General features: G+C 43.3%; 1 protein-coding gene across 4 annotated transcripts in view; it reads left to right on the top strand.

The window, feature by feature from the left end:
* Window positions 1-542: 542 nt before the first annotated feature.
* LOC128699868 (probable E3 ubiquitin-protein ligase HERC1) overlaps window positions 543-24259 on the top strand; it is a 153912-nt gene continuing 130195 nt past the window's right edge. For all 4 annotated transcript variants that reach the window (XM_070102319.1, XM_070102318.1, XM_070102317.1 and 1 more), the window contains exons 1-5: window positions 543-692; window positions 15234-15411; window positions 16634-16773; window positions 19818-19935; window positions 22452-22602. In XM_070102319.1, coding sequence (XP_069958420.1) covers window positions 15235-15411; window positions 16634-16773; window positions 19818-19935; window positions 22452-22602 — 586 coding nt within the window. In that variant the 5' untranslated portion in view covers window positions 543-692; window position 15234. The remainder of the gene's footprint in view (window positions 693-15233; window positions 15412-16633; window positions 16774-19817; window positions 19936-22451; window positions 22603-24259) is intronic.

The raw sequence follows: 24259 nt of genomic DNA, 5'->3' as shown, positions 1-24259 counted from the left end.
ATACAATGTCTCAGACAGTGACAAGCAGCTTTTGTAAATTTGATTTTATAAGATTTTTCTTCCCTGAAGGAAAATGTATTATGAGACAAAGGTTAAAAATGATTTAAAAATAGGCTGGTTTTATGTGTGTCATGAAAAAAGACATAAATGCCTATTCATCAAAATATTAACTCACATTTTTCAAAGATTTTCTATTATGAATTACAGCAATAAAGAAAATTCTGACATATGCTAAAAAATCATGTTATGGCTAAAAAAATATATTGAAATTATGAAAACTATTACGTGGGAGTTTGTAAAATTATTGAAATAAATAAAAAAAATAGATAATTCAACCTGGAAATTATGCTGGTAATTATTTGAGAAATTTATGATATAGAGAAAATATATAAAGTGAGATAAGAGAGAGATATTAAACTTTACATTATACAGAATATATTTATTTTTAATTATTGGAAATATAAAATTATTATTGAGAAAAACTTAAAGTTTACTAGGAAACAAAAATAATTAAAAGTTGATAACATGAGGCGGATGTAAGGGAGGCGAGTGGAAGGTTATGTAGTGGTGGTGAAGGCAGCAGTCGCTCCTCTACCTTGGATCAAACACTCTTCCCACGTCCCAGAGTGACATAGTGAAGGATATAAGCGTGAAGATGATGGCCGGGACATAATGTCCAGCAGCTGACACCAGTGAGCACCGCCATTACTGTTATATTAAGGGGGGGGGCTGACCCGCCCGTACGGGTTTACAATATGCATCTTGCCTGACTCCTGTGGGTTTAGCGCTTACTTTTGATTATAATGGTAACCGTTAGCTGATATGTAACAGTGTTTGTGCATACTTTAGTGCACATAAATGTACACTGTACTTACCTCGGTACATAACTGTACTTACCTCTACATAACTGTACTTACCTCAGTACATAACTGTACTTACCTCGGTACATAACTGTACTTACCTCTACATAACTGTACTTACCTCAGTACATAACTGTACTTACCTCGGTACATAACTGTACTTACCTCTACATAACTGTACTTACCTCAGTACATAACTGTACTTACCTCGGTACATAACTGTACTTACCTCAGTACATAACTGTACTTACCTCGGTACATAACTGTACTTACCTCAGTACATAACTGTACTTACCTCGGTACATAACTGTACTTACCTCAGTACATAACTGTACTTACCTCAGTACATAACTGTACTTACCTCGGTACATAACTGTACTTACCTCAGTACATAACTGTACTTACCTCAGTACATAACTGTACTTGCCTCAGTACATAACTGTACTTACCTCGGTACATAACTGTACTTACCTCGGTACATAACTGTACTTACCTCGGTACATAACTGTACTTACCTCGGTACATAACTGTACTTACCTCGGTACATAACTGTACTTACCTCGGTACATAACTGTACTTACCTCGGTACATAACTGTACTTACCTCGGTACATAACTGTACTTACCTCGGTACATAACTGTACTTACCTCGGTACATAACTGTACTTACCTCGGTACATAACTGTACTTACCTCGGTACATAACTGTACTTACCTCGGTACATAACTGTACTTACCTCGGTACATAACTGTACTTACCTCGGTACATAACTGTACTTACCTCGGTACATAACTGTACTTACCTCGGTACATAACTGTACTTACCTCGGTACATAACTGTACTTACCTCGGTACATAACTGTACTTACCTCGGTACATAACTGTACTTACCTCGGTACATAACTGTACTTACCTCGGTACATAACTGTACACTGTACTTACCTCGGTACATAACTGTACACTGTACTTACCTCGGTACATAACTGTACACTGTACTTACCTCAGTACACGACTGTACTTGCCTTGGTACACGACTGTACTTGCCTTGGTACACGACTGTACTTGCCTCAGTACACGACTGTACTTGCCTCAGTACAAGACTGTACACTGTACCTAGTGTACATTGCTATATACATTGTTAGTATATTTGCTTTCTTTCCAAGGGAGGGTCATTGATGCTGTTGAAGGGCTCTTGATCCAAGGAATTGCATTTGTGCTCCTGTTCCTGAGTCTGAATGTCTCTTCATACCCCTTTCCCCTGGCTCCTCTGGCTCCCCTGATGCTGTATGACACCCTGTGGGTTTAGCACTCCCCTCCCCCATGAGCATAATAATCGGGGAAGGCCTTTGGTGGATGCAAGTCGCTTTGACTTTTTTTTTTTTTTGGGGTTATCCTAGTAAGTTTATTTAGGTACATGTACACACGAGTACAGTTATCATACATAATAATAATCTCTATTTCTACAAGTACATGTATAAGGTATACATGCCTAGCTTGGTGGCTAAAGCTCTCTTCACACGTTGAGGGTCCGTGCTCAATTCCCGGCGAGGGTAGAAACGTTGGGCGTGTTTCCTTACTCCGGTTGTGTATGTTCACCCATCAGTAATGGTATCTGGGTGTTAGTCGACTGGTGTGGCTCGCATCCTGGGACAAAACTGACCTAATTTGCCTGAAATGCTCTGCACAACACGTCACTTTCTATATACAGTGGACCCCCGCATAGCGACCTTAATCCGTGCAAGAGGGCTGGCTGTTATGCGAAATGTTCGCTATGTGAATGAATTTTCCCCATAAGAAATAATGGAAATCAAATTAATCCGTGCAAGACACCCAAAAGTTTGAAAAAAAAAATTTTACCACATGAAATATACATTTTCCTACACACAAAGAGAAGGATACATGCACAATAGTAGAGTAGTACATGCACAGTATATATTGTGCATGTACTACTCTACTAAATGAAGAATAAATGACACTTACCTTTATTGAAGATGCAGCAATGACTGATGAGACACTGTGTCCTGGGAGTGCCTTTTCCTCCTGAGTACTGTAGGTCCTGTTTGGTATTTTCTTCCAGAACAGGCCTTATCACACTGTGTATGTCACTACGATTCTTAAATCTCTCAAACCAACCTTTGCTGGCTCTAAATTCACCAATATGAGCACTAGTTCCAGGCATTTTCCCTGTTCACCTGGGTGTTAGTCGACTGGTGTGGGTTGCATCCTGGGAGACAAGATTAAGGACCCCAATGGAAATAAGTTAGACAGTCTTCGATGACACTGACTTTTTTGGGCTATCCTGGGTGGCAAATCCTCTGGGGTTAATTGTTTCTTGGTATTCTCAATAAGCCACACCAACAACGGTGCTACAGCAGCAGCAGCAGCAGCAGCTGACGATGTTACAGCAGCAGCAGACGATGCTACAGCAGCAGCAGCAGCAGACGATGCTACAGCAGCAACAGACGATGCTACAGCAGCAGCAGACGATGCTACAGCAGCAGCAGCAGCAGACGATGCTACAGCAGCAGCAGCAGCTGACGGTGGTACAGCAGCAACAGACGATGCTACAGCAGCAGCAGACGATGCTACAGCAGCAGCAGACGATGCTACAGCAGCAGCAGATGATGCTACAGCAGCAGCAGATGATGCTACAGCAGCAGCAGACGGTACTACAGCAGCAGGAGCAGCTGACGGTGGTACAGCAGCAGCAGCTGACAGTGCAGCAGCAGCAGCTGACGGTGATACAGCAGCAGCAGCAGCAGCAGCAGCAGCTGTACCACCAATAGTAGCGATGGTTGATTGGGGTTTATTATACAACCTGGCCAGCTCGGAGACACGCACTCCACTTTCATACTTATCAATGATCTTTTTCTTCATCTCCATAGTAATTCTCACCCTTATTGCTGTAGGGTTGGCACTAGAAGCTTTCTTGGGGCCCATGGTCACTTATTTTCCAGAAAAAAATCACCAAAAACACTGTAATAATACAAAATGTTCCGATTGTATGCTTGGATGTTACCGCGGAGGCTGGCTGGTAAACAATGCCACCCGCGGAACATGTGAGCGTGGCTCAAGCGCACATTGGACGCGTCTCGGACGAAGGCCGCTGAGCGGGTTTTTGTCCACTATGCGGGGCAAAATTTTAGCGATCAAAGCGTCCGCTATGCGGATTGTCCGCTATGCAAGGCGTCCGTTATGCGGGGGTCCACTGTACAGTAGTATGTCATTGATGTCAGCTATGGTCTGTATACCTTGTACATGTACTGGAGTTTACCTGGAGAGAGTTCCGGGGGTCAACGCCCCCACGGCCCGGTCTGTGACCAGGCCTCCGGGTGGATCAGAGCCTGATCAACCAGGCTGTTACTGCTGGCTGCACGCAAACCAACGTATGCGCCACAGCCTGGCTGGTCAGGAACCGACTTTAGGTGCTTGTCCAGTGCCAGCTTGAAGACTGCCAGGGGTCTGTTGGTAATCCCCCTTATGTATGCTGGGAGGCAGTTGAACAGTCTCGGGCCCCTGACACTTATTGTATGGTCTCTTAACGTGCTAGTGACACCCCTGGTAGAAATAAAGATATTATTATTATATAGAAAGTCCTTTGTTATACCTGTACCTAAATATACGTACTTGCTAATGAATCCATTATGTATGCTCATTGTACTTTATACAGCTTCTCCTCACTTAGCGGTGTATTCGTTTACCAACACCTCAGACTTATGACGGGCTCTCTGACCAGTATACATACCTAAATAATGTATATTAGAGCTGATTTTCTATTGTTTTTCATTATACAGCACACTGTGTAAACATTTAAAACTATACCAGAAATGTTATAAATGGTGCAAAAAATGACATTAACCCTTTCAGGGTCCGTCCCGTAGATCTACGGCTTTATGTTCAGGGTCCAAACCGTAGATCTACGCCATGAGCTCAGCTCACTCTGATAAACTGTGAGTGGTACATTTGGGCCTAGATATGAGAGAATACATCTATGTGGTATGTGTGCACCACATAAAACAGATCCTGCAGCACACTGTGCATAATGAGAGAAAAAAAATGAAATCATGATTTTTCGATTAAAACAGCAACTTTGCAGTGTTTTTTCGTATGTTTTTTATAGTTGTATTTGCGATTTCTTGGTCTCATTTGATAGAATGGAAGACATATTACAGAAATAGAGATGATTTTGATTGGTTTTAGCATTGGAAATGGCTTGAAACTGAGCTCAAAGTAGCGGAAATGTTAAATTTTTGCCGATATTCAAGAGTAAACAAACGACCTCACACGTCTAATACACATCAGCTGGTGGGTCTAATATACATTCACAAATATTGTGATGATATTTATACAATTATTACAGTATTGCATAACAGTAAATCTTCTATTTTTTGGTGTGAATAAAAATTCATTATGTGAATAAAAAATCAAAATGCAATTTATTTGTAAAGCCTCAAAACATAACTAATGAACAGAGGAAATGTTAGTTTAGTGCCAGGAATGCCTACATTGTTCATTCTGGACCCTATTTTGAAATTGGAATATTTTGAACTTTGTGTTAAATTGGCCAAATTAACAATTTCCGATCACTTTATTTTGTAGTTGAAACAGTTGACTTGGCGATTTATTGTGCTCAATCGATAGAATAGAAGTAATACTAGTGAAATAGCTAAGAATTTGGTTGATTGGAATAATGTAATTGGCCTAAAATGGGAGTCAAAGTCGGCAAAATCGCCGATTCGTAAATATCGCTGACACATCAAAATTTGCGAGAGCATAATTTCGTCAATTTTCCACCAATTTTCGTACTTTTTGTTTTATTACCTTCACAAAAAGATTCTCTACGATTTCATAAGAAAAAATAACAAATTTTTTTTTTGAAATATCTTGGACACTGGTGCGTGACTCCAGATTTGGGCCTTGGACCCTGAAAGGGTTAAAACAATATCGAAGATGGTTGACACAAACCCACTATCATTATATTGTTCTCCTCACTTAATGATGAATTCGATTACTGACGTGGTCTTAGGAGCGCAACACCATCATTAAGTGAGGAGAGGCTGTACTATGTATATTTTTTCTTTCAGTTATTACTATTCTATGCTTGCTGTTACACTACAGTGGACCCTTGGTTTTTGCGAGTCTTGGTTATCATGACTTTTGATTAGTGGCAACTTTTTTCGTCCAAATATAGCCTTGGTTTTCGTGATTTCCCTTGAATTTTGGCGGTTGTATGGTATGTGGCCCCGTGCACACGAAGCCTTCCACTGATGCATTCAAGAGTCAGTCTGGCATTGGTTCTTGGCGAGTGAACATTGCCCTGCGAGGTAATATGAAACATTTTGTGATAATACATGTACATTGTTTTTTTGTTCTTGTTTATTGTGTGTGACTGCTAAATAAGCCACCATGGACCCAGAGAAAGCTGCTTGTGCCAGCCCTTTGATAAAGAAGGCGAGAAACACGATAGAATTCAAGAAAGAACACACCAGCCAGGGTACTTCCCCACACACACCAGCCAGGGTACTTCCCCACACACACCAGCCAGGGTACTTCCCCACACACACCAGCCAGGGTACTTCCCCACACACACCAGCCGGGGTACTTCCCCACACACACCAGCCGGGGTACTTCCCCACACACACCAGCTGGGGTACTTCCCCACACACACCAGCCGGGGTACTTCCCCACACACACCAGCCGGGGTACTTCCCCACACACACCAGCTGGGGTACTTCCCCACACACACCAGCCGGGGTACTTCCCCACACACACCAGCCGGGGTACTTCCCCACACACACCAGCCGGGGTACTTCCCCACACACACCAGCCGGGGTACTTCCCCACACACACCAGCCGGGGTACTTCCCCACACACACCAGCCGGGGTACTTCCCCACACACACCAGCCGGGGTACTTCCCCACACACACCAGCCGGGGTACTTCCCCACACACACCAGCCGGGGTACTTCCCCACACACACCAGCCGGGGTACTTCCCCACACACACCAGCCGGGGTACTTCCCCACACACACCAGCCGGGGTACTTCCCCACACACACCAGCCGGGGTACTTCCCCACACACACCAGCCGGGGTACTTCCCCACACACACCAGCCGGGGTACTTCCCCACACACACCAGCCGGGGTACTTCCCCACACACACCAGCCGGGGTACTTCCCCACACACACCAGCCGGGGTACTTCCCCACACACACCAGCCGGGGTACTTCCCCACACACACCAGCCGGGGTACTTCCCCACACACACCAGCCGGGGTACTTCCCCACACACACCAGCCGGGGTACTTCCCCACACACACCAGCCGGGGTACTTCCCCACACACACCAGCCGGGGTACTTCCCCACACACACCAGCCGGGGTACTTCCCCACACACACCAGCCGGGGTACTTCCCCACACACACCAGCCGGGGTACTTCCCCACACACACCAGCCGGGGCATTCCCCCCCCCCACACACCAGCCGGGGCATTCCCCCCCACACACACATATCAGCCAAGGTACTTCCCCCCCCCACACACACACACCAGCCGGGGCACTCCCCCCCCCCACACACACACCAGCCGGGGCACTTCCCCCCCCACACACACACACCAGCCGGGGCACTTCCCCCCCCACACACACACACCAGCCGGGGCACTTCCCCCCCCCACACACACACACCAGCCGGGGCACTTCCCCCCCCACACACACCAGCTGGGGCACTTCCCCCCCCCACACACACACACACACACACACACACCTAGTCAAGCACGTCAAGAAATTAGAGAAAGTGCAAAGGTTTGCAACAAGACTAGTCCCAGAGCTACGGGGATTGTCCTATGAAGAAAGGTTGAGGGAAATCGGCCTGACGACACTGGAGGCCAGGAGGGTCAGGGGGGACATGATAACGACATATAAAATACTGCGCGGAATAGACGAGGTGGACAAAGACGGGATGTTCCAGAGATGGGACACAGACACAAGAGGTCACAATTGGAAGTTGAAGACTCGGATGAATCAAAGGGATGTTAGGAAGTATTTCTTCAGTCATAGAGTAGTCAGGCCATGGAATAGCCTAGAAAGTGATGTGGTGGAGGCAGGAACCATACATAGTTTTAAGGCGAGGTATGATAGAGCTCATGGGGCAGGGAGAGAGAGGACCTAGTAGCAATCAGCGAAGAGGCGGGGCCAGGAGCTGTGAATCGACCCCTGCAACCACAAATAGGTGAGTACACACCAACTCCGACACTTCCCCCTGCAACCTCAACTAGGTGAGTACTTGGTGAGTACACACACACACACACACACACACACACACACACACACACACACACACACACACACACACACACACACACCAGCCGGGGCACTTCCACACACACACACACACACACACACACCAGCCAGGGCACTCCCCCCCCACACACACACCAACCCTGGCACTTCCCCCCTACACACACACCAACCCTGGCACTTCCCCCCACCCATACACACACACACACCATCTGGGGCACTTCCCCACACACACACACCATCTGGGGCACTTCCCCACACACACACACCATCTGGGGCACTTCCCCACACACACACACCATCTGGGGCACTTCCCCACACACACACACCATCTGGGTCACTTCCCCACACACACACACCATCTGGGGCACTTCCCCACACACACACCCCATCTGGGGCACGTCCCCACACACACACACCATCTGGGGCACTTCCCCACACACACACACCATCTGGGGCACTTCCCCACACACACACACCATCTGGGGCACTTCCCCACACACACACACACCATCTGGGGCACTTCCCCACACACACACCATCTGGGGCACTTCCCCACACACACCAGCTGGGGCACTTCCCCCCCCACACACACACACCAGCCAGGGCACTTCCCCCCCCCACACACACACCAGCCGGGACACTTCCCCACACACACACCAGCCGGTGCACTTCCCCCCCCCCACACACACACACACACCAGCTGGGGCACTTCCCCACACACACCAGCTGGGGCACTTCCCCCCCCCACACACACACCAGCCAGGGCACTTCCCCCCCCCCCCACACACACACCAGCCGGGACACTTCCCCACACACACACCAGCCGGTGCCCTTCCCCGCCCCCCCCCACACACACACACACCAGCTGGGGCACTTCCCCACACACACACCAGCTGGGGCACTTCCCCACACACACACCAGCTGGGGCACTTCCCCACACACACACCAGCCGGGGCACTTCCCCACACACACACCAGCCAGGGCACTTCCCCACACACACACACCATCTGGGGCACTTCCCCACACACGCACACCATCTGGGGCACTTCCCCACACACACACACCATCTGGGGCACTTCCCCACACACACACACCATCTGGGGCACTTCCCCACACACACACCATCTGGGGCACTTCCCCACACACACACCATCTGGGGCACTTCCCCACACACACCAGCTGGGGCACTTCCCCCCCCCCCCCCCCACACACACACACCAGCCAGGGCACTTCCCCCCCCCCACACACACACCAGCCGGGACACTTCCCCACACACACACCAGCCGGTGCACTTCCCCCCCCCCACACACACACACACACACCAGCCGGGTCACTTCCCCACACACACACCAGCTGGGGCACTTCCCCACACACACACCAGCCGGGGCACTTCCCCACACACACACACCAGCCAGGGCACTTCCCCACACACACACACACACACACACACACACACACACACACACACACACACACACACACACACACACACACACACACACACAAGGAAGTTTTTACAGTAGAGACAGGAAGGGCTGTGGGAAGACAGAACAGAAGGGAACATCAAGAGGGAATATACCAACAAGTGTTGGATGACATATGAACAACTGAGGAGGAGGTGAAGAAGCTCTTAAGTGACCTTGACACCTCAAAGGCGATGGGACCGGACAACATCTCCCCATGGGTCCTTAGAGAAGGAGCAGAGATGCTGTGTGTGCCTCTAACCACAATCTTCAACACATCCCTTGAAACTGGGCAACTACCTGAGAAATGGAAGACAGCTAATGTAGTCCCCATATTTAAGAAAGGAAACAGAAACGAGGCACTAAACTACAGACCTGTGTCTCTGACATGTATCGTGTGCAAGGTCATGGAGAAGATTATCAGGAGGAGAGTGGTCGAACACCTGGAAAGGAACAAGATTATAAATGAAAACCAGCATGGGTTCATGGAAGGCAAATCTTGTATCACAAACCTCCTGGAGTTTTATGACAAGGTAACAGAAGTAAGACACGAGAGAGAGGGTTGGGTAGATTGCGTTTTCCTAGACTGCAGGAAGGCCTTTGACACAGTTCCCCACAAGAGATTAGTGCAGAAGCTGGAGGATCAGGCACACGTAAAAGGAAGGGCACTGCAATGGATAAGGGAATACCTGACAGGGAGGCAGCAACGAGTCATGGTACGTGAAGAGGTATCACAGTGGGCGCCTGTTACGAGCGGGGTCCCACAGGGGTCAGTTCTAGGACCAGTGCTATTTTTGATATATGTGAACGACATGATGGAAGGAATAGACTCTGAAGTGTCCCTGTTCGCAGATGACGTGAAGCTGATGAGAAGAATTAAATCGGACGAGGATGAGGCAGGACTGCAAAGAGACCTGGAGAGGCTGGACATGTGGTCCAGTAACTGGCTTCTCGAATTCAATCCAGCCAAATGCAAAGTCATGAAGATTGGGGAGGGGCAAAGAAGACCGCAGACAGAGTATAGGCTAGGTGGACAAAGACTACAGACCTCACTCAGGGAGAAAGACCTTGGGGTGACCATAACACCGAGCACATCACCGGAGGCACACATCAACCAAATAACCGCTGCAGCATACGGGCGCCTGGCAAACCTGAGAATAGCGTTCCGATACCTTAATAAGGAATCGTTCAAGACACTGTACACTGTGTATGTTAGGCCCATACTGGAGTATGCAGCACCAGTCTGGAACCCACACCTGGTCAAGCACGTCAAGAAGTTAGAGAAAGTACAAAGGTTTGCAACAAGGCTAGTCCCAGAGCTCAAGGGAATGTCGTACGAGGAAAGGTTAAGGGAAATCGGACTGACGACACTGGAGGACAGAAGGGTCAGGGGAGACATGATAACGACATACAAGATACTGCGGGGAATAGACAAGGTGGACAGAGATAGGATGTTCCAGAGAGGGGACACAGGGACAAGGGGTCACAACTGGAAGCTGAAGACTCAGACGAGTCACAGGGACGTTAGGAAGTATTTCTTCAGTCATAGAGTTGTCAGCAAGTGGAATAGCCTAGCAAGTGAAGTAGTGGAGGCAGGAACCATACATAGTTTTAAGAAGAGGTATGACAAAGTTCAGGAAGCAGAGAGAGAGAGGATCCAGTAGCGATCAGTGAAGAGGCGGGGCCAGGAGCTGAGTCTCGACCCCTGCAACCACAATTAGGTGAGTACAATTAGGTGAGTACACACACCAACACCAACCTGGGCACTTCCACACACACACAAATGCCATCTGGGGCACTTCCCCACACACACCTGCCAGGGCACTTTCCCACACACCAGCCAGGGCACTTCCCCACACACACCTGACAACTCTACCCCTGTTGTGAAATCTATTGTAGCTTTGGGGAAGTCCATGGGGTTGGATCTGAGTGGCCAGGATGTGGAAGAGTTGATGGACAACCACAGTGAAGAGCTAACCACTGGAGAGCTGCAAGACCTTCATCTGGGACAGCAACAGACCACAGCTGTAGAAATTGCTTCAGAGGAAGAGGAAGAGAGAGGGAAGAAGGTGCCTTCTTCAGTGATTAAGGACATTTTTGCAAAGTGGAATGAGTTGCCAAGTTTTGTGGAGAAATGCCACCCTAACTAAGCTGTTGCAGGCTGTGTCTGTAACATGTTCAATGAAAATGCCTTGTCCCATTATAGGCTAATCTTAGAGATGCCAGAAACAGAGTTCTCTGGAAAAAAATTGTGTGACAGGGGTCCAGTCACTCTCAAGCTGGTCCTCGTGCCAGTAAAAGACAAAGAAGGGAAGCAACCCCATTAAGGACTTGGTACCTGAAGTCTTTAGGGAAGGGGATTCCCCTTCCAAACAATAATCAGTCCTCCCTCTCCCTCCTCCCTGTATTTCATACACCAACAAGACTCTTTAATAAAGTGTGATGTTATTATTGCTTTATATTGATTTGTCATTTTTTTTTGTATGTAAATCTATATGTAATCTCTAAAAAAAATTATTTTTTGTTAATACTTTTGGGTGGCTGGAACCGATTAATTACATTAACATTATTTCTTGTGGGGAAAATGGTTTTGGTTTTCGTGAATTTTGGTTTTTGGCAGAGTCTTCGGAACGGATTAATCATGAAAACCAAGGGTCCACTGTGTTTCAGATAAATTTTGTAAGGAGTCAAATGAGGCCTGGGAAATTTGGTTCGCTACAGTTTTTAATGTAATAATGTACAATAGGGGAAATACTTAGCTTGTAATTCCCTTGATGTTATGTACATGTGTGTATACTTATCAATTAAATGTGTGTACTCACCTTATTGGTGAGTATGCACAATGTAATTATGGTACTGTAAAATAATTATGACATGTTAGAGTGTGAGCAAGGTAACTTTCATGAAGGGACTCGGGGAAATCATTTAGCTGGACTTGAGTCCTGGAGGTGGGAAGTAGTGCCTGCACTCTGAAGGATAGGTGGGGACATGTTGCAGTTTTTGAAGTGTATTATTGTCATGCCTCTGGCAAGATAGTGATGAAGTAAGTGTTGATGAAAGTGTTTCTTCCTTTTTGAGTCACCTTGCATCAGTGGGAAGCAGCTTGTGTGTTAAATGGAAAAATGTAGCAGGTTGAATTAGCTTGAGCCAGACTGAGGCCTATTATTGTGTGGTCTGTATGGGTTTAATACTCGTTTTCCATATTATAATAATTTTTTTATTAACATACCGGCCATTTCTCACCAAGGCAGGGTGACCCCCAAAAAAGAAAGCACTTTATTTATTTATTTATTTTATTTATTTATTTATTTATTTGTCTTTGCAAATAGTACATTGAGATTGTATTTACAATAATGAATTGCAATGCAAAGAGAGCCTCTATTATGCCTAGGCATTATGGGCCGACTTAACATTATTGGCTTACTGACTACTTAACACTAAGACTTGTATCATAGTTGTACAGTAGAATATTAATTATATCATTGTTGTACAGTAGATTATTAATTATAAGTGAATCTTATTTATATAAGACAAAAGATAATTTATATCCTAAAATGCTTTTTGTGAAAACATTCAATTATATTCCTGTCAACAGTGGATAAAAGGTTCAAAGTAATTGTTGAAATTATGATATGGGAATATATAATTGAGTACGTATGTGAGTACTGAGTACCATTTGGCATTTAGACTAGGGTGATTAAGTGGCTTTTGAGGAGAGTCTTAAATTGATTTTCAGACTGGGTTACTTTAATATCTTCTGGTAATGAATTCCATATTTTGGGGCCCTTTATATGCATAGAGTTTTTACACAGTGTAATATGGACACGAGGTACATCAAAAAGAGATCTGTGTCTTGTGTTGTGGTCATGTGTCCTGTTGAGGTTGGTGAGAAGTTTGAGTGGAGGGTTTATATTTGCTTGTATTGTTCTGTGTATGTAGTAGGCACATGAATGAGTATGGATGTTCTTAATGGTGAGCAGATTTAGACTTTTGAAAATTGGTGGAGTATGCTGGCAGGAGTGGGAATTTATCATTCTGACTGCTGCCTTTTGCTGGGTTATTAAAGGTCTTAGGTGATTGCATGTTGTTGATCCCCATGCACAAATTCCATATGTGAGATAAGGGTATATGAGTGAATGGTAAAGTGCCAGGAGAGCTGATTGTGGAACGTAGTACCATATCTTTGATAGTATGCCTACAATCTTTAAGATTTTCTTAGTGATTTGTTGTATATGTGTCTGGAACTTAAGGCTACTGTCAAGGTGGATGTCTAGGAATTTTCCCTCTAAGTCTTGTGACTGGTGATCCATTTGGCGTTATGTTAAGGGTTAAGTGGATCATTTGCAGCTTTGTTTCCAAACTGAATGAAGTAGGTTTTATCATCACTCACTCCATCACTGTCTTGCCAGAGGCATATTGACACTACAGTTAAAGAACTGCAACATATCCCCACCCATCCTTCAGAGTGCAGGTACTGTACTTCTCACTTCCAGGACTTGAGTCCAGCTATTTATGCTTAAGTCAGAGGGTTCATATTTAAATAGAAGGTAATATCAAATCATCATTGAAAGTAGGCTTCCTTGTCATGTTCAAGGGCTTTGATGCAAGGAATTAGAGCTAAACCATGTGGGATTGTTCAGTGCAAGGTGTGGCCCTATCTTCACATGGGCAACTGTGGCCTGGTCAATGATTAGTCAGACCATTTCCTTGAATCATGCCTGAAAGATTTCCATTCTCCCCAGGATTGCATGATTCCTGTGGGTTTAGCAATTTCCCCTTTCCAATTAATGTAATAATAATCAAGCCATTGGTAATCTAGATATTTTTTACAGCCGCTCCTCGCTTAGCGACATACTTGTTCACAGATGCCTTGGACTTACGATGGGCTGTCTGACCAGTGTGCAAACCTAAATAATGTATATTAGAGCTGTAATAATGACTCACGAAACCGTAATGACACGATTGCAAACAAATCATACCACAGGCGGGGATAGAACCCGTGATCAGAGTCTCTCAAAACTCCAGACCGTCACGTTAGCCACTGGACCAGCTAGCCACAGTCTTATTGTGGCTAGCTGGTCCAGTGGCTAACGTGACGGTCTAGAGTTTTGAGACTCTCTGATTGTGGGCTCTATCCCTGCCCGTGGTATGGTTTGAGCTGTAATAATGTTGGTAGAATTACTGACAATATGTAAAATAAAAGGACACAAGTGCAACTAATGTGACATTTTTATTGTGGCAATGTTTCTCTCTCCAGGAGCTCCTGGAGAGCGAAATGTTGCCTCAATAAAAATGTCACATTAGTTGCACTTGTGTCCTTTTACTTTATACATTAGAGCTGATTTCCTCTATTCTGTTGATTACAGTACAGTATGCAGTACACTACTATATAAACATTTAAGAATATACTAAAAAATGTTATAAATGGTGCAAAGGTGACATTAAAACAATACCAAATATGATTGACACAAACCCACTACCATTATAGTATGCTCCTCACTTAGCGACAAATTTGTTTACCGATGTGGTCTTAGGAACGGAACTCTGTCGTTAAATGAGGAGAGGCCGTATTCTGAATCTAATTTTCTGATACTGAATCCAATTTTGTAATGTCCAGCATGGAGCAGAGGATGATGGAGGGTGGAGTGGTGGCCAGTGTCCCACCTGTAGCACCACCTACAGTTAAGCTGAAGTGGGCAGAGCATCTCACCACCTCGTGGCTTGCTGAAGACTGCCAGGCCATAGCATTGAGGGACTCCACACTTGTTCTCTATGACAGACTGCTGGAAAACAAGGTAAAGATGGCTATGAAATGAATTATGGTGAATGTTTCCTTCTTGCCTTACCACTGTGGGACTCCACACTTGTTTTCTATGACAGACTGCTGGAAAATTAGGTATGTAATAATGAGTCTGAAATGCACAATAGTTAATGTGTTGCCTTCCTGTCTTGCCTATATATAATAATAATATAATATCTTTATTTAATATGAGTACATGTACATGGTATACAGGCCTAGCTGACATCAATGACATGCTACTATATAAAAAGCCACTTGTTATGCAGAGCATTTTGGGCAAATTTGGTCAGTTTTGTCCCAGGACACAACCCACACCAGTTGACTAATTCCCAGGTACCCATTTTACTGATGGGGAACATAGACAACCGGTGTAAATAAACATGCCCAATGTTTCTACCCTCACTGGGAATCGAACCCAGACACTCGCCGTGTGAAGCGAGAGCTTGAGCCACAAGACCACAGGGCACTTTGTTTGACGTTCTATTTTGCGCCACCCTCTCTAAATGTCCAAACCTCGTGCCTCCTAGTATCCAAACTATGTATTCTCTGCATAATGTTCGCACCACACTTTACCCTCAGACAACATTTTTACTGCCTCCAGTCTCCTCCTTGTTGTAATGTTTAAAACCAGTGCTTCACACCCATATAAGAGTAGACTGAATTAGGCATTTTTATTATTGAATCATTGGTGCTTCTTTCTGGCCTTGGTTTGATTATAAAGTTAGCTCACATTATTTTTTCAAAGATTTTAGAGAGTAAATACAAGTTTGAAATCAGCCTGTGTAAGTATTGATTTTTTGGGGTCACCTCTTTGTAGTGGTGTAACTCTTGCTCATTGAAGTATATTAGGAAAAGTCTTGACTTCATTTGATTCATTGCAGAATGCTGTAATAATCGTATTGGCATGCTTCTGGCAAGACAGCGATGGAGTGAGTAATGATGAAAGTGTTTCTTCTTTTTCAGTTCACCCTGCCTCAGTGGGAAACAGCTGATGTTTAAAAAAAATGAGAAGCTTTCTTATAAATTAGTGTAATAGTATATATCTTGCATGACAGGTCAGGCTCCAGGCTGCTGCTGTAAAGCAAAAATCGCCGAAGTGAAAAGCGGCCTTTTTTCACTCAAATGCATATAAAAAGGGTGATAACATGTTAACACTTATTGTATATTAAGTACTCATCAGCCAGATGAATTTGGTTTTTAAATGTGTTGATGTGCAGGAGGTGGTGGTGGTGGCTGGCCCTGGATGTGTGATGCGTGGGGGGCCACAATTGCCAGACTATGAACCAGAACCTCCCTCGCCAGCAGACCAGCTCAGCCACGTCAATGCTCTGTTGGCATCACAAGCTGCTCTCGCTCGGTAGGTTGATGGTTTTCCTTGCTTTATATCTAGAACAAATAGCAGTTTAGTTAGTTACATGTTTTCCCTGCTTTACATCCACAAAAAAAAGCAGTTTTATTAGATTTTATTTTTTGCTTTAAACAAACAGGATATTTATTTCCACTAGATACAATACAGTTTTAAAAATTGGTTAACATTTGACTATACCCATAGAAAGCCCCTGAGTGTACATAGCATTTCAGGCAAGTATAAACTGCAGTTTAGTTGTTTTTATAACTGCAGTTTCAATATTTTTACATGCAAAGTACCCTTCAAGGGAGGTGCTTTAAAGTTGGTGAATGGTTTTTGATTCAAGGAGCTGGAGCTACCTTCTTCTTCTTCCTTGGATTAAACCTGATTGCCTCCCAATCCCCAGGTGCTGTAGAACCCTCCTGAGTTTAGTGCTTCCTTATGAATTTAATAATAATGATAATAATAATATACATTATACAAAAGCAAGACTTGCCAATGCAGAATTTTTGGCATGCTGTATTTTTATATACAATCCAGCTCCATATATTTCACTACAAAGTAGAATAACAGATTAACTAAGGTTTTACATTAAAAATGTTGTTTTTTAACGCTTCGGCTCTCTCCCGCCGAGGCAGGATGACCTAAAAGGAAAAAATATTTCTTTTTTTTACATTTTGTAATTTTTCTCCATTGGGACGTGGAACAGAATTCTTCCTCCGTAAGCCGTGCGTGTCGTAAGAGGCGACTAAAATGCTGGGACCAAGGGGCTAGTAACCCCTTCTCCTGTACATTTGATTAAATTTAAAACGAGAGACTTTCATTTTCCTTTTGGGCCACCCTGCCTCGGTGGTATACAGCCAGTTTGTTTAAAGATGATGATTTAGTAATTTATCCAGAAGGGGGTTACTAGCCCCTTGCTTCTGGCATTTTAGTTGCTTCTTAAGACTTGCATGGCTTATGGGAGAAGGATTCTTTTCCACTCCCCTGTGGAGTTCATTTGTAAATACAGTACACATTTATGTGAATGTAAGCTTAGTATAGTGATCAGAGTGTTTGGCTTACAATTGAAAGCCCTGGGTTCAACTCCTGGGCAGGTAGTCATTATAGAGGAGCTGCCTTAACCTCACTGACACTGTTCACCTAACTATGACTAGGCACACTAAATCAGGGGTCCCCAGCCTGTGGCCCAAGGGCTGCATGTGGCACTTCTAGGAAATGGAGCTCAAAGTAGGGGAAATGTTTGATTTTTGCCGATGTTCAAAAGTAAACTAATGACATCATTGTCCAATAAATGTCCAACTAGCCATTCTAATATGCAGTCGTGAATGGGTTGATGTTATTTATACAATTATTGCAGTATTGCAGTAGTCTGCATAATAGTAAATTTTCTATTTTTTGTTTGAATAAAAATTCAAAATAGAAAGCAAGAGTAATATCAGAGGGGCCTGGAGACATGACTGATGAACAAAGAAAATGTTATTTTAGAGCCAGGAATGTCTGCATTGTTCATTCTGGACCTTATTTTGAAATTGTCATATTTTTTAATTTTCGTGAAATTGGCCAAATTGCAAATTTCTGACCACATTATTGGGTAGTTGAAATTGGTAAATGGGCAGTTTCTTGTACTCAATCGATAGAAAAAATGGAGTTCTAAACAAATAGCTATGAGTTTGGTCGACTGAAACAAAGGAATTAGCAGAAAATAGGGCTCAAAGTGGGCAAAATCGCTGATTTGTGAATGTCGCTAAGGTCGCTAACTTTGCGAGAGCGTAATTCCGTCAGTTTTCCATCAAATTTCGTTATTTTTGGTGTCATTACAATCGAGAAAAGATTCTCTAACATTTCATAAGAAAAAATAATTTTTTTTTTTTTTAAATTTTGCGACACCAGGAGACACCTCAGGATTGGGGGTTGCGACAGTCAAGGGGTTAAATTAGCCTGTTCATACTAAAAGGTTGGGGACTATTGCACTAAATCCTTGATATGAGGTGCCTCAATTTAAGACATCAGGAATGCAGGACAAAATTCACTGGGCCATTTGATTCGGAAACAGCAAAATCTGTTGGTTATATAATTTTTTGTAATTAAGATGATGGCAAAATGATCTCGTCTCTATCCACCAGTCACCAGTACCGACTCCCTCTCTCCCTTTCCCCGTTAGCCCATCAAATCGAGGTTTACTATTGTGGGTCACATCCTGGGGACTGGGATGTACGCCATTCAAAAGAAAATTGCAAGTGCACTTTATTATTTTGATAATGTAAAAAGTGAAAGAAAGTGGTGCCCAAATATGTGCTTCATTTTCATGGCATTTGCTGTATGGCCCCTTTGGGTTTAGTGCTCCATAATCCTCGCCCACCTTTCAAATGTGAATCATTTAGTTTGTCTCTAAAATCAGTCATTGAGTTTACTTTCAAATTGTTAATGATATAACTTTCAATTAATCTTTGAAATATTATTTAATCATTTTAGAAAATGGACATGGTGCAGTGCCGTTGGTAAATTTTCTCGGTATAATTTTTCTTGCTGTTCAAAATAGAGGGCGTGCAAATTCTTATCTTGATTTTTTTCTCATTTGCAATTAAATAAAAATTTGGAGATTTTTTTTTTTTAAGACTTTGGAGCAAACTTGACCAAGTTGATTTTTTCGTTATAATTTTTGTGCTATTATCATCAGGTTGTGTGGAAATCTAGAAATGTATAGTAAAGTAATAGTCCTGAGGCAGAATTTGCTTGAAAAATTGAGTGAGTGGTTTAAATTTTGTGACAAAAGAAGTAAGTTGATAATGGATCAGCATGTGCAGAAATATCATCTAAATTGTGGGTCAGTTGTGAATTATTGCAGTAATGATACTTTGCCAGATCAGCCAGGCTAAGATGGATATGTGGGGCTGCAGGCCACCACAGAAACAGCCTGGTTCACCAGGTTAGCACCAGACGAGCCTAGCCCATGGCCGGGCTCCGGGAGTAGGAAAAGCTCTCTAAACTAAAGGTAAAAGTAAGTGTGATTTTTTTATTAGTGTTATTTCATTTATATATTATTTTTCCAGGTCCACTGCTGCTCAGCCACGGTTCTCAGCATTATTACACAAAAGATTGATTGTGCTTCAGAGGATATACCATGCGTTGTCACGCAGCTTCCATCAGGGTGCGAGAGAGAGAGACCGGGTAAATAACTTATTATCAAGGTTATAATAATAGTGTTTATAGCAATAATAATCATGCAATTTTAGTTCAAAGCATAATACAAACGCACAGTCAATTGACCTCCACAACATACAAATCTCAGTCGCTGAATCAATTTGAAATATTAATGCATACTTAAAATTGTACTACAGTAGGGTCCCTGTATCCACAGATTCAGTATCTTAGCTTTCAGTTATCCACTGTTTACTTTGGCCCAAATATATCCCTTAATTTTGCTAACTAATGGCTCCAAAGTGCAAAAGTAGAGAAGCTGGCAGTTCTTCAAACCGAAGAGAAGCCATGAATTTCTTCCCATCAGTGAAAAAGTGTTAATTCTAGACTTACTTTTGCATAATTTATCAATTAAACTTTATCATAGGTATGTATGTAAAGGAAAAATAACTTATATGTAGGGTTTGCTACTATCCATGGTAGGTCTTGGAACACATCCCACTTGGATACATGGGGGGACTACTTCAACACACTGGCCGTATCCCACCGAGGCGGGGTGGCCCAAAAAGAAAAACGAAAGTTTCTCCTTTTACATTTAGTAATATATACAGGAGAAGAGGTTACTAGCCCCTTGCTCCCAGCATTTTAGTCGCCTCTTACAACACGCATGGCTTACGGAGGAAGACTTCTGTTCCACTTCCCCATGGAGATTAAGAGAAAATAAACAAGAATAAAAAATTGAAAGAAAATAGAAGAAAACCCAGAGTGGTGTGTATATACAGTGGACCCCCGGTTAACGATATTTTTTCACTCCAGAAGTATGTTCAGGTGCCAGTACTGACCGAATTTGTTCCCATAAGAAATATTGTGAAGTAGATTAGTCCATTTCAGACCCCCAAACATACACGTACAAACGCACTTGCATAAATACACTTACATTATTGGTCACATTCGGAGGTAATCATTATGCGGGGGTCCACTGTACATGCTTGTACATGTACGTGTAGTGTGACCTAAGTGTAAGTAGAAGTAGCAAGATGTACCTGAAATCTTGCATGTTTATGAGACAGAAAAAAGACACCAGCAATCCTACCGTCATGTAAAACAGTCACAGGTTTTCGTTGTACACTCACTTGGCAGGACGGTAGTACCTCCCTGGGCGGTTGCTGTTTACCAACCTACTACCTAGGAACTCAGTAAACTTATTCCTCTAATTTTTACAATCTCTTTTGTCCCCCTTCCCTTTATATAAAGGGACTATACACGCTCTCCGCCAATCCCTAGGTACCTTCCCCTCTTTCACACATTTATTAAACAAAAATACCAACCACTCCTACACTATGTGACCCCCTGCTTTTAACATTTTTGTCATGATCCCGTCAGTTCCAGCTGCTTTACCCCCTTTCATTCTGCGTAATGCCTCACGCACCTCCCCACACTTGCATCCTGCTCTTCTTCACTCCTAAAACATGGTATACCTCCCTGGCTAGTGCATGAAATTACCGCCTCCCTTTCTTCGTCGACATTTAAAAGTTCCTCATAATATTCTTGTCATCTACCCAATACCTCCATCTCCCCATCTACTAACTCTCCTACTGTTTTTAACTGACAAATCCATTCGTTCCCTAGGCTTTCTTAACTTGTTTAACTCGCTGCAAAATTTTTTCTTATTTTCATTAAAATTTCTTGACAGTGCCTCTCCCACTCTATCATCTGCTCTCTTATTGCACTCTCTCGCCACTCTCTTCACCTCTCTTTTACTCTCCATATACTCTAATGTGCGAGTGTGGTGAAAGTATTGAATGATGATGAAAGTATTTTCTTTTTGGGGATTTTCTTTCTTTTTTTGGGTCACCCTGCCTCGGTGGGAGACGGCCGACTTGTTGGAAAAAAAAAAAAAAAAAAAAAAAATACTCTACTCTTCTTATAACACTTCTGCTTTGTAAAAACCTCTCATAAGCCACCTTTTTCTCTTTTATCACACCCTTGACTTCATCATTCTACCAATCACTCCTGCAGTAATACTCTCCATGCTGCTTTCCATACTTCAGTTTTTTTCTTTTTTTCGGAATCCTGATGCGGGTGAAGGGGGTCTTGACCCAGGAAAGTGGAGCTTCCTTCCTTTTGGTTAAACCTGATTAACTCTTATACTTGAGATGGTTTAGGACTCTTGTGGGTTTAGCACTTCACAGTGGATGTAATATAATAATGATCAGTAATATCAAGTATTATTGTAGCCTTTGTATTTTGTAATATTTTTTTCACATAAGTACAGTGTTTCTTTATTGGGTTGCCACATCCTCTCCCTGTCTGTCTCTGTCTTTCTCTTCCCAAAACTTTTACCTCCCTTTCTTTCACTATTGAGCATCCTCTTCTCTACCTCACTTCCACTTCATTGACCTCTTTTCTCCCTCATGTCCACAGTTAATAACTTCTTCCTTCCTTCACTTCCCCAGCCTCACCCTTCCTTTAACTTAACATTTATTTAATGTAATTACATTACGACTGGACAAAATGTAATAACCGTGTGCTCCTACTGTGTGTAGGCTCTTACTGGGACCAGTGAACGTGGACCATCAACTGACATTCAGGGTGGAGGAGTTTCTCTCTCGGCAAATGAAGCTCTGGTGGAGCTGGGAGTACACACGGGCTTGTCTCTCCTCTTCTCCATCCTCAGGCTTGGCTGGATGAATAATAGTGAGTCTCAGGCTATAATATGTTAAAGGAAGTGTTTCAAATGTGTGGAGAATAATAATGGATTCACTTCAATTGAATTTTTTTAACACTGCCACTGTTACACCCTTTTGTTCATTTTAAGTAGACTGTTTCTACTTGTTATCACAATGGTATACTTTTACATGTTATTTTTGCTATTTCACTTAATATTATATTCAGGAGTAATTCCATTAGTAGCTAAAATGGATTTACTCGACTTTATAATATTATCTAGTCGTATTACTTAGCTTTGAATATAGGTAGGTTGTTTAATTAGTGTCAACTGCTGGTGTGACCTGGCCAAGCACCAGCAGGTGTTTTGAGCTGCTCAACCTCTGCTCCGACCGAGACAAAGTGGGCTGGTAAAGCCTCACTGAGTTCAGTTCATACCTTCCTCTGGACCAGGAAGGGTCTAGGGGAGTATCCACCTCTAAAACCACCATTCGCCTCCCTAGAAAATCCCAGAAATTTTCGGGAACTCATTGCTAAGACTTATCTCGGTTGGAGAAGGCAGTTAAGAAGCTCTTAGAGAAAGTGAAGCCAAGTGAGCAAGCCTCTGTAGTGTAAGAGGGCTTATTGTAAAGTGAACCCTATTATAGGAAATCTATTAATGTGTTCGAGTTTTTAGGCAACGCCTGTGCATGTACATATACTAATATTTCGTGGCTCACTCAGAGCCATTTGTAAATACTTGACCTAGTACTGTGATGTTTTAATGAGAAATGGTAAAAGTATTCTACTCATAGTGCAAAATATGAGAAGGTGGATTTAAGTGATTATTATGATAATTAATAAATTAAATAGAAACTAAGAAAATTCCTTTTCCTCTGAGTGAAGACCCCTAGACGTACTAAGTTTATTTTGTTACGAAAAGCACTATAACCCAGGGACCAACTGACTATGTTCGTAACAGCCACTTACTATCAAGGCAAGGCGACTCCAAGAAGGCAAACAATTCAACTATCACATTCTGTAGCTCTCTTCAGAAATGCCATCACATCACAATTCAAATGATACATTGAATCACACTTGCATACACCATACAGTAAATCTTAACCCTTTGACTGTTTCAGGCCCTTCTCTGAAACTGTCATTCTATGTCGCCAAATATTAAAAAAAAAAAAAATTATTTTTTCTTATGTAAATGTTAAGATTATTTTTCTGAGTGTTTTAGTCCAAAAAAAAAATTTTTTGCCATCGGTACTTACCGAGATATAGAGCCGTGAAGTTTGCAGAAAATGAGCCGCGTATGGCAACAGCGGCGACTGCCGCTCACCCGGTAAACTTTAGTTTACTTGTAATTGAAGGTTTTTTGTTTTTTTTCACTATTTTATTTTTTCACATATGTGGCCTATGAGACCAAAGTAAGGTGCAATGTACATATATACACTCGTTGTATACAACACAATAAGCACACAAACATAATTATCATTATATTATTTACAAAACTTGTTTACAAAAACAAACAAACAATCATCCTCCTCCTCCTCCTTCTCCTCCTCCTCCTTCTCCTCCTTCTCCTCCTCCTTCTCCTCCTTGTCTTGTGTGTGAGTGTGTGGCTTATAATTGTTTTGAGTCAGAAGTTGGCAGCTGTCAAAGTGACATATTGTCTCATTACTCACTCCCCCTCCCGCCTGTC

This window comes from Cherax quadricarinatus, chromosome 81, assembly GCF_038502225.1.
Source record: "Cherax quadricarinatus isolate ZL_2023a chromosome 81, ASM3850222v1, whole genome shotgun sequence".
In the NCBI taxonomy this organism is placed as follows: domain Eukaryota; kingdom Metazoa; phylum Arthropoda; class Malacostraca; order Decapoda; family Parastacidae; genus Cherax; species Cherax quadricarinatus.
Note: the sequence above shows the minus strand (reverse complement) of the source record. Positions and strands in the feature narration are given on the sequence as shown.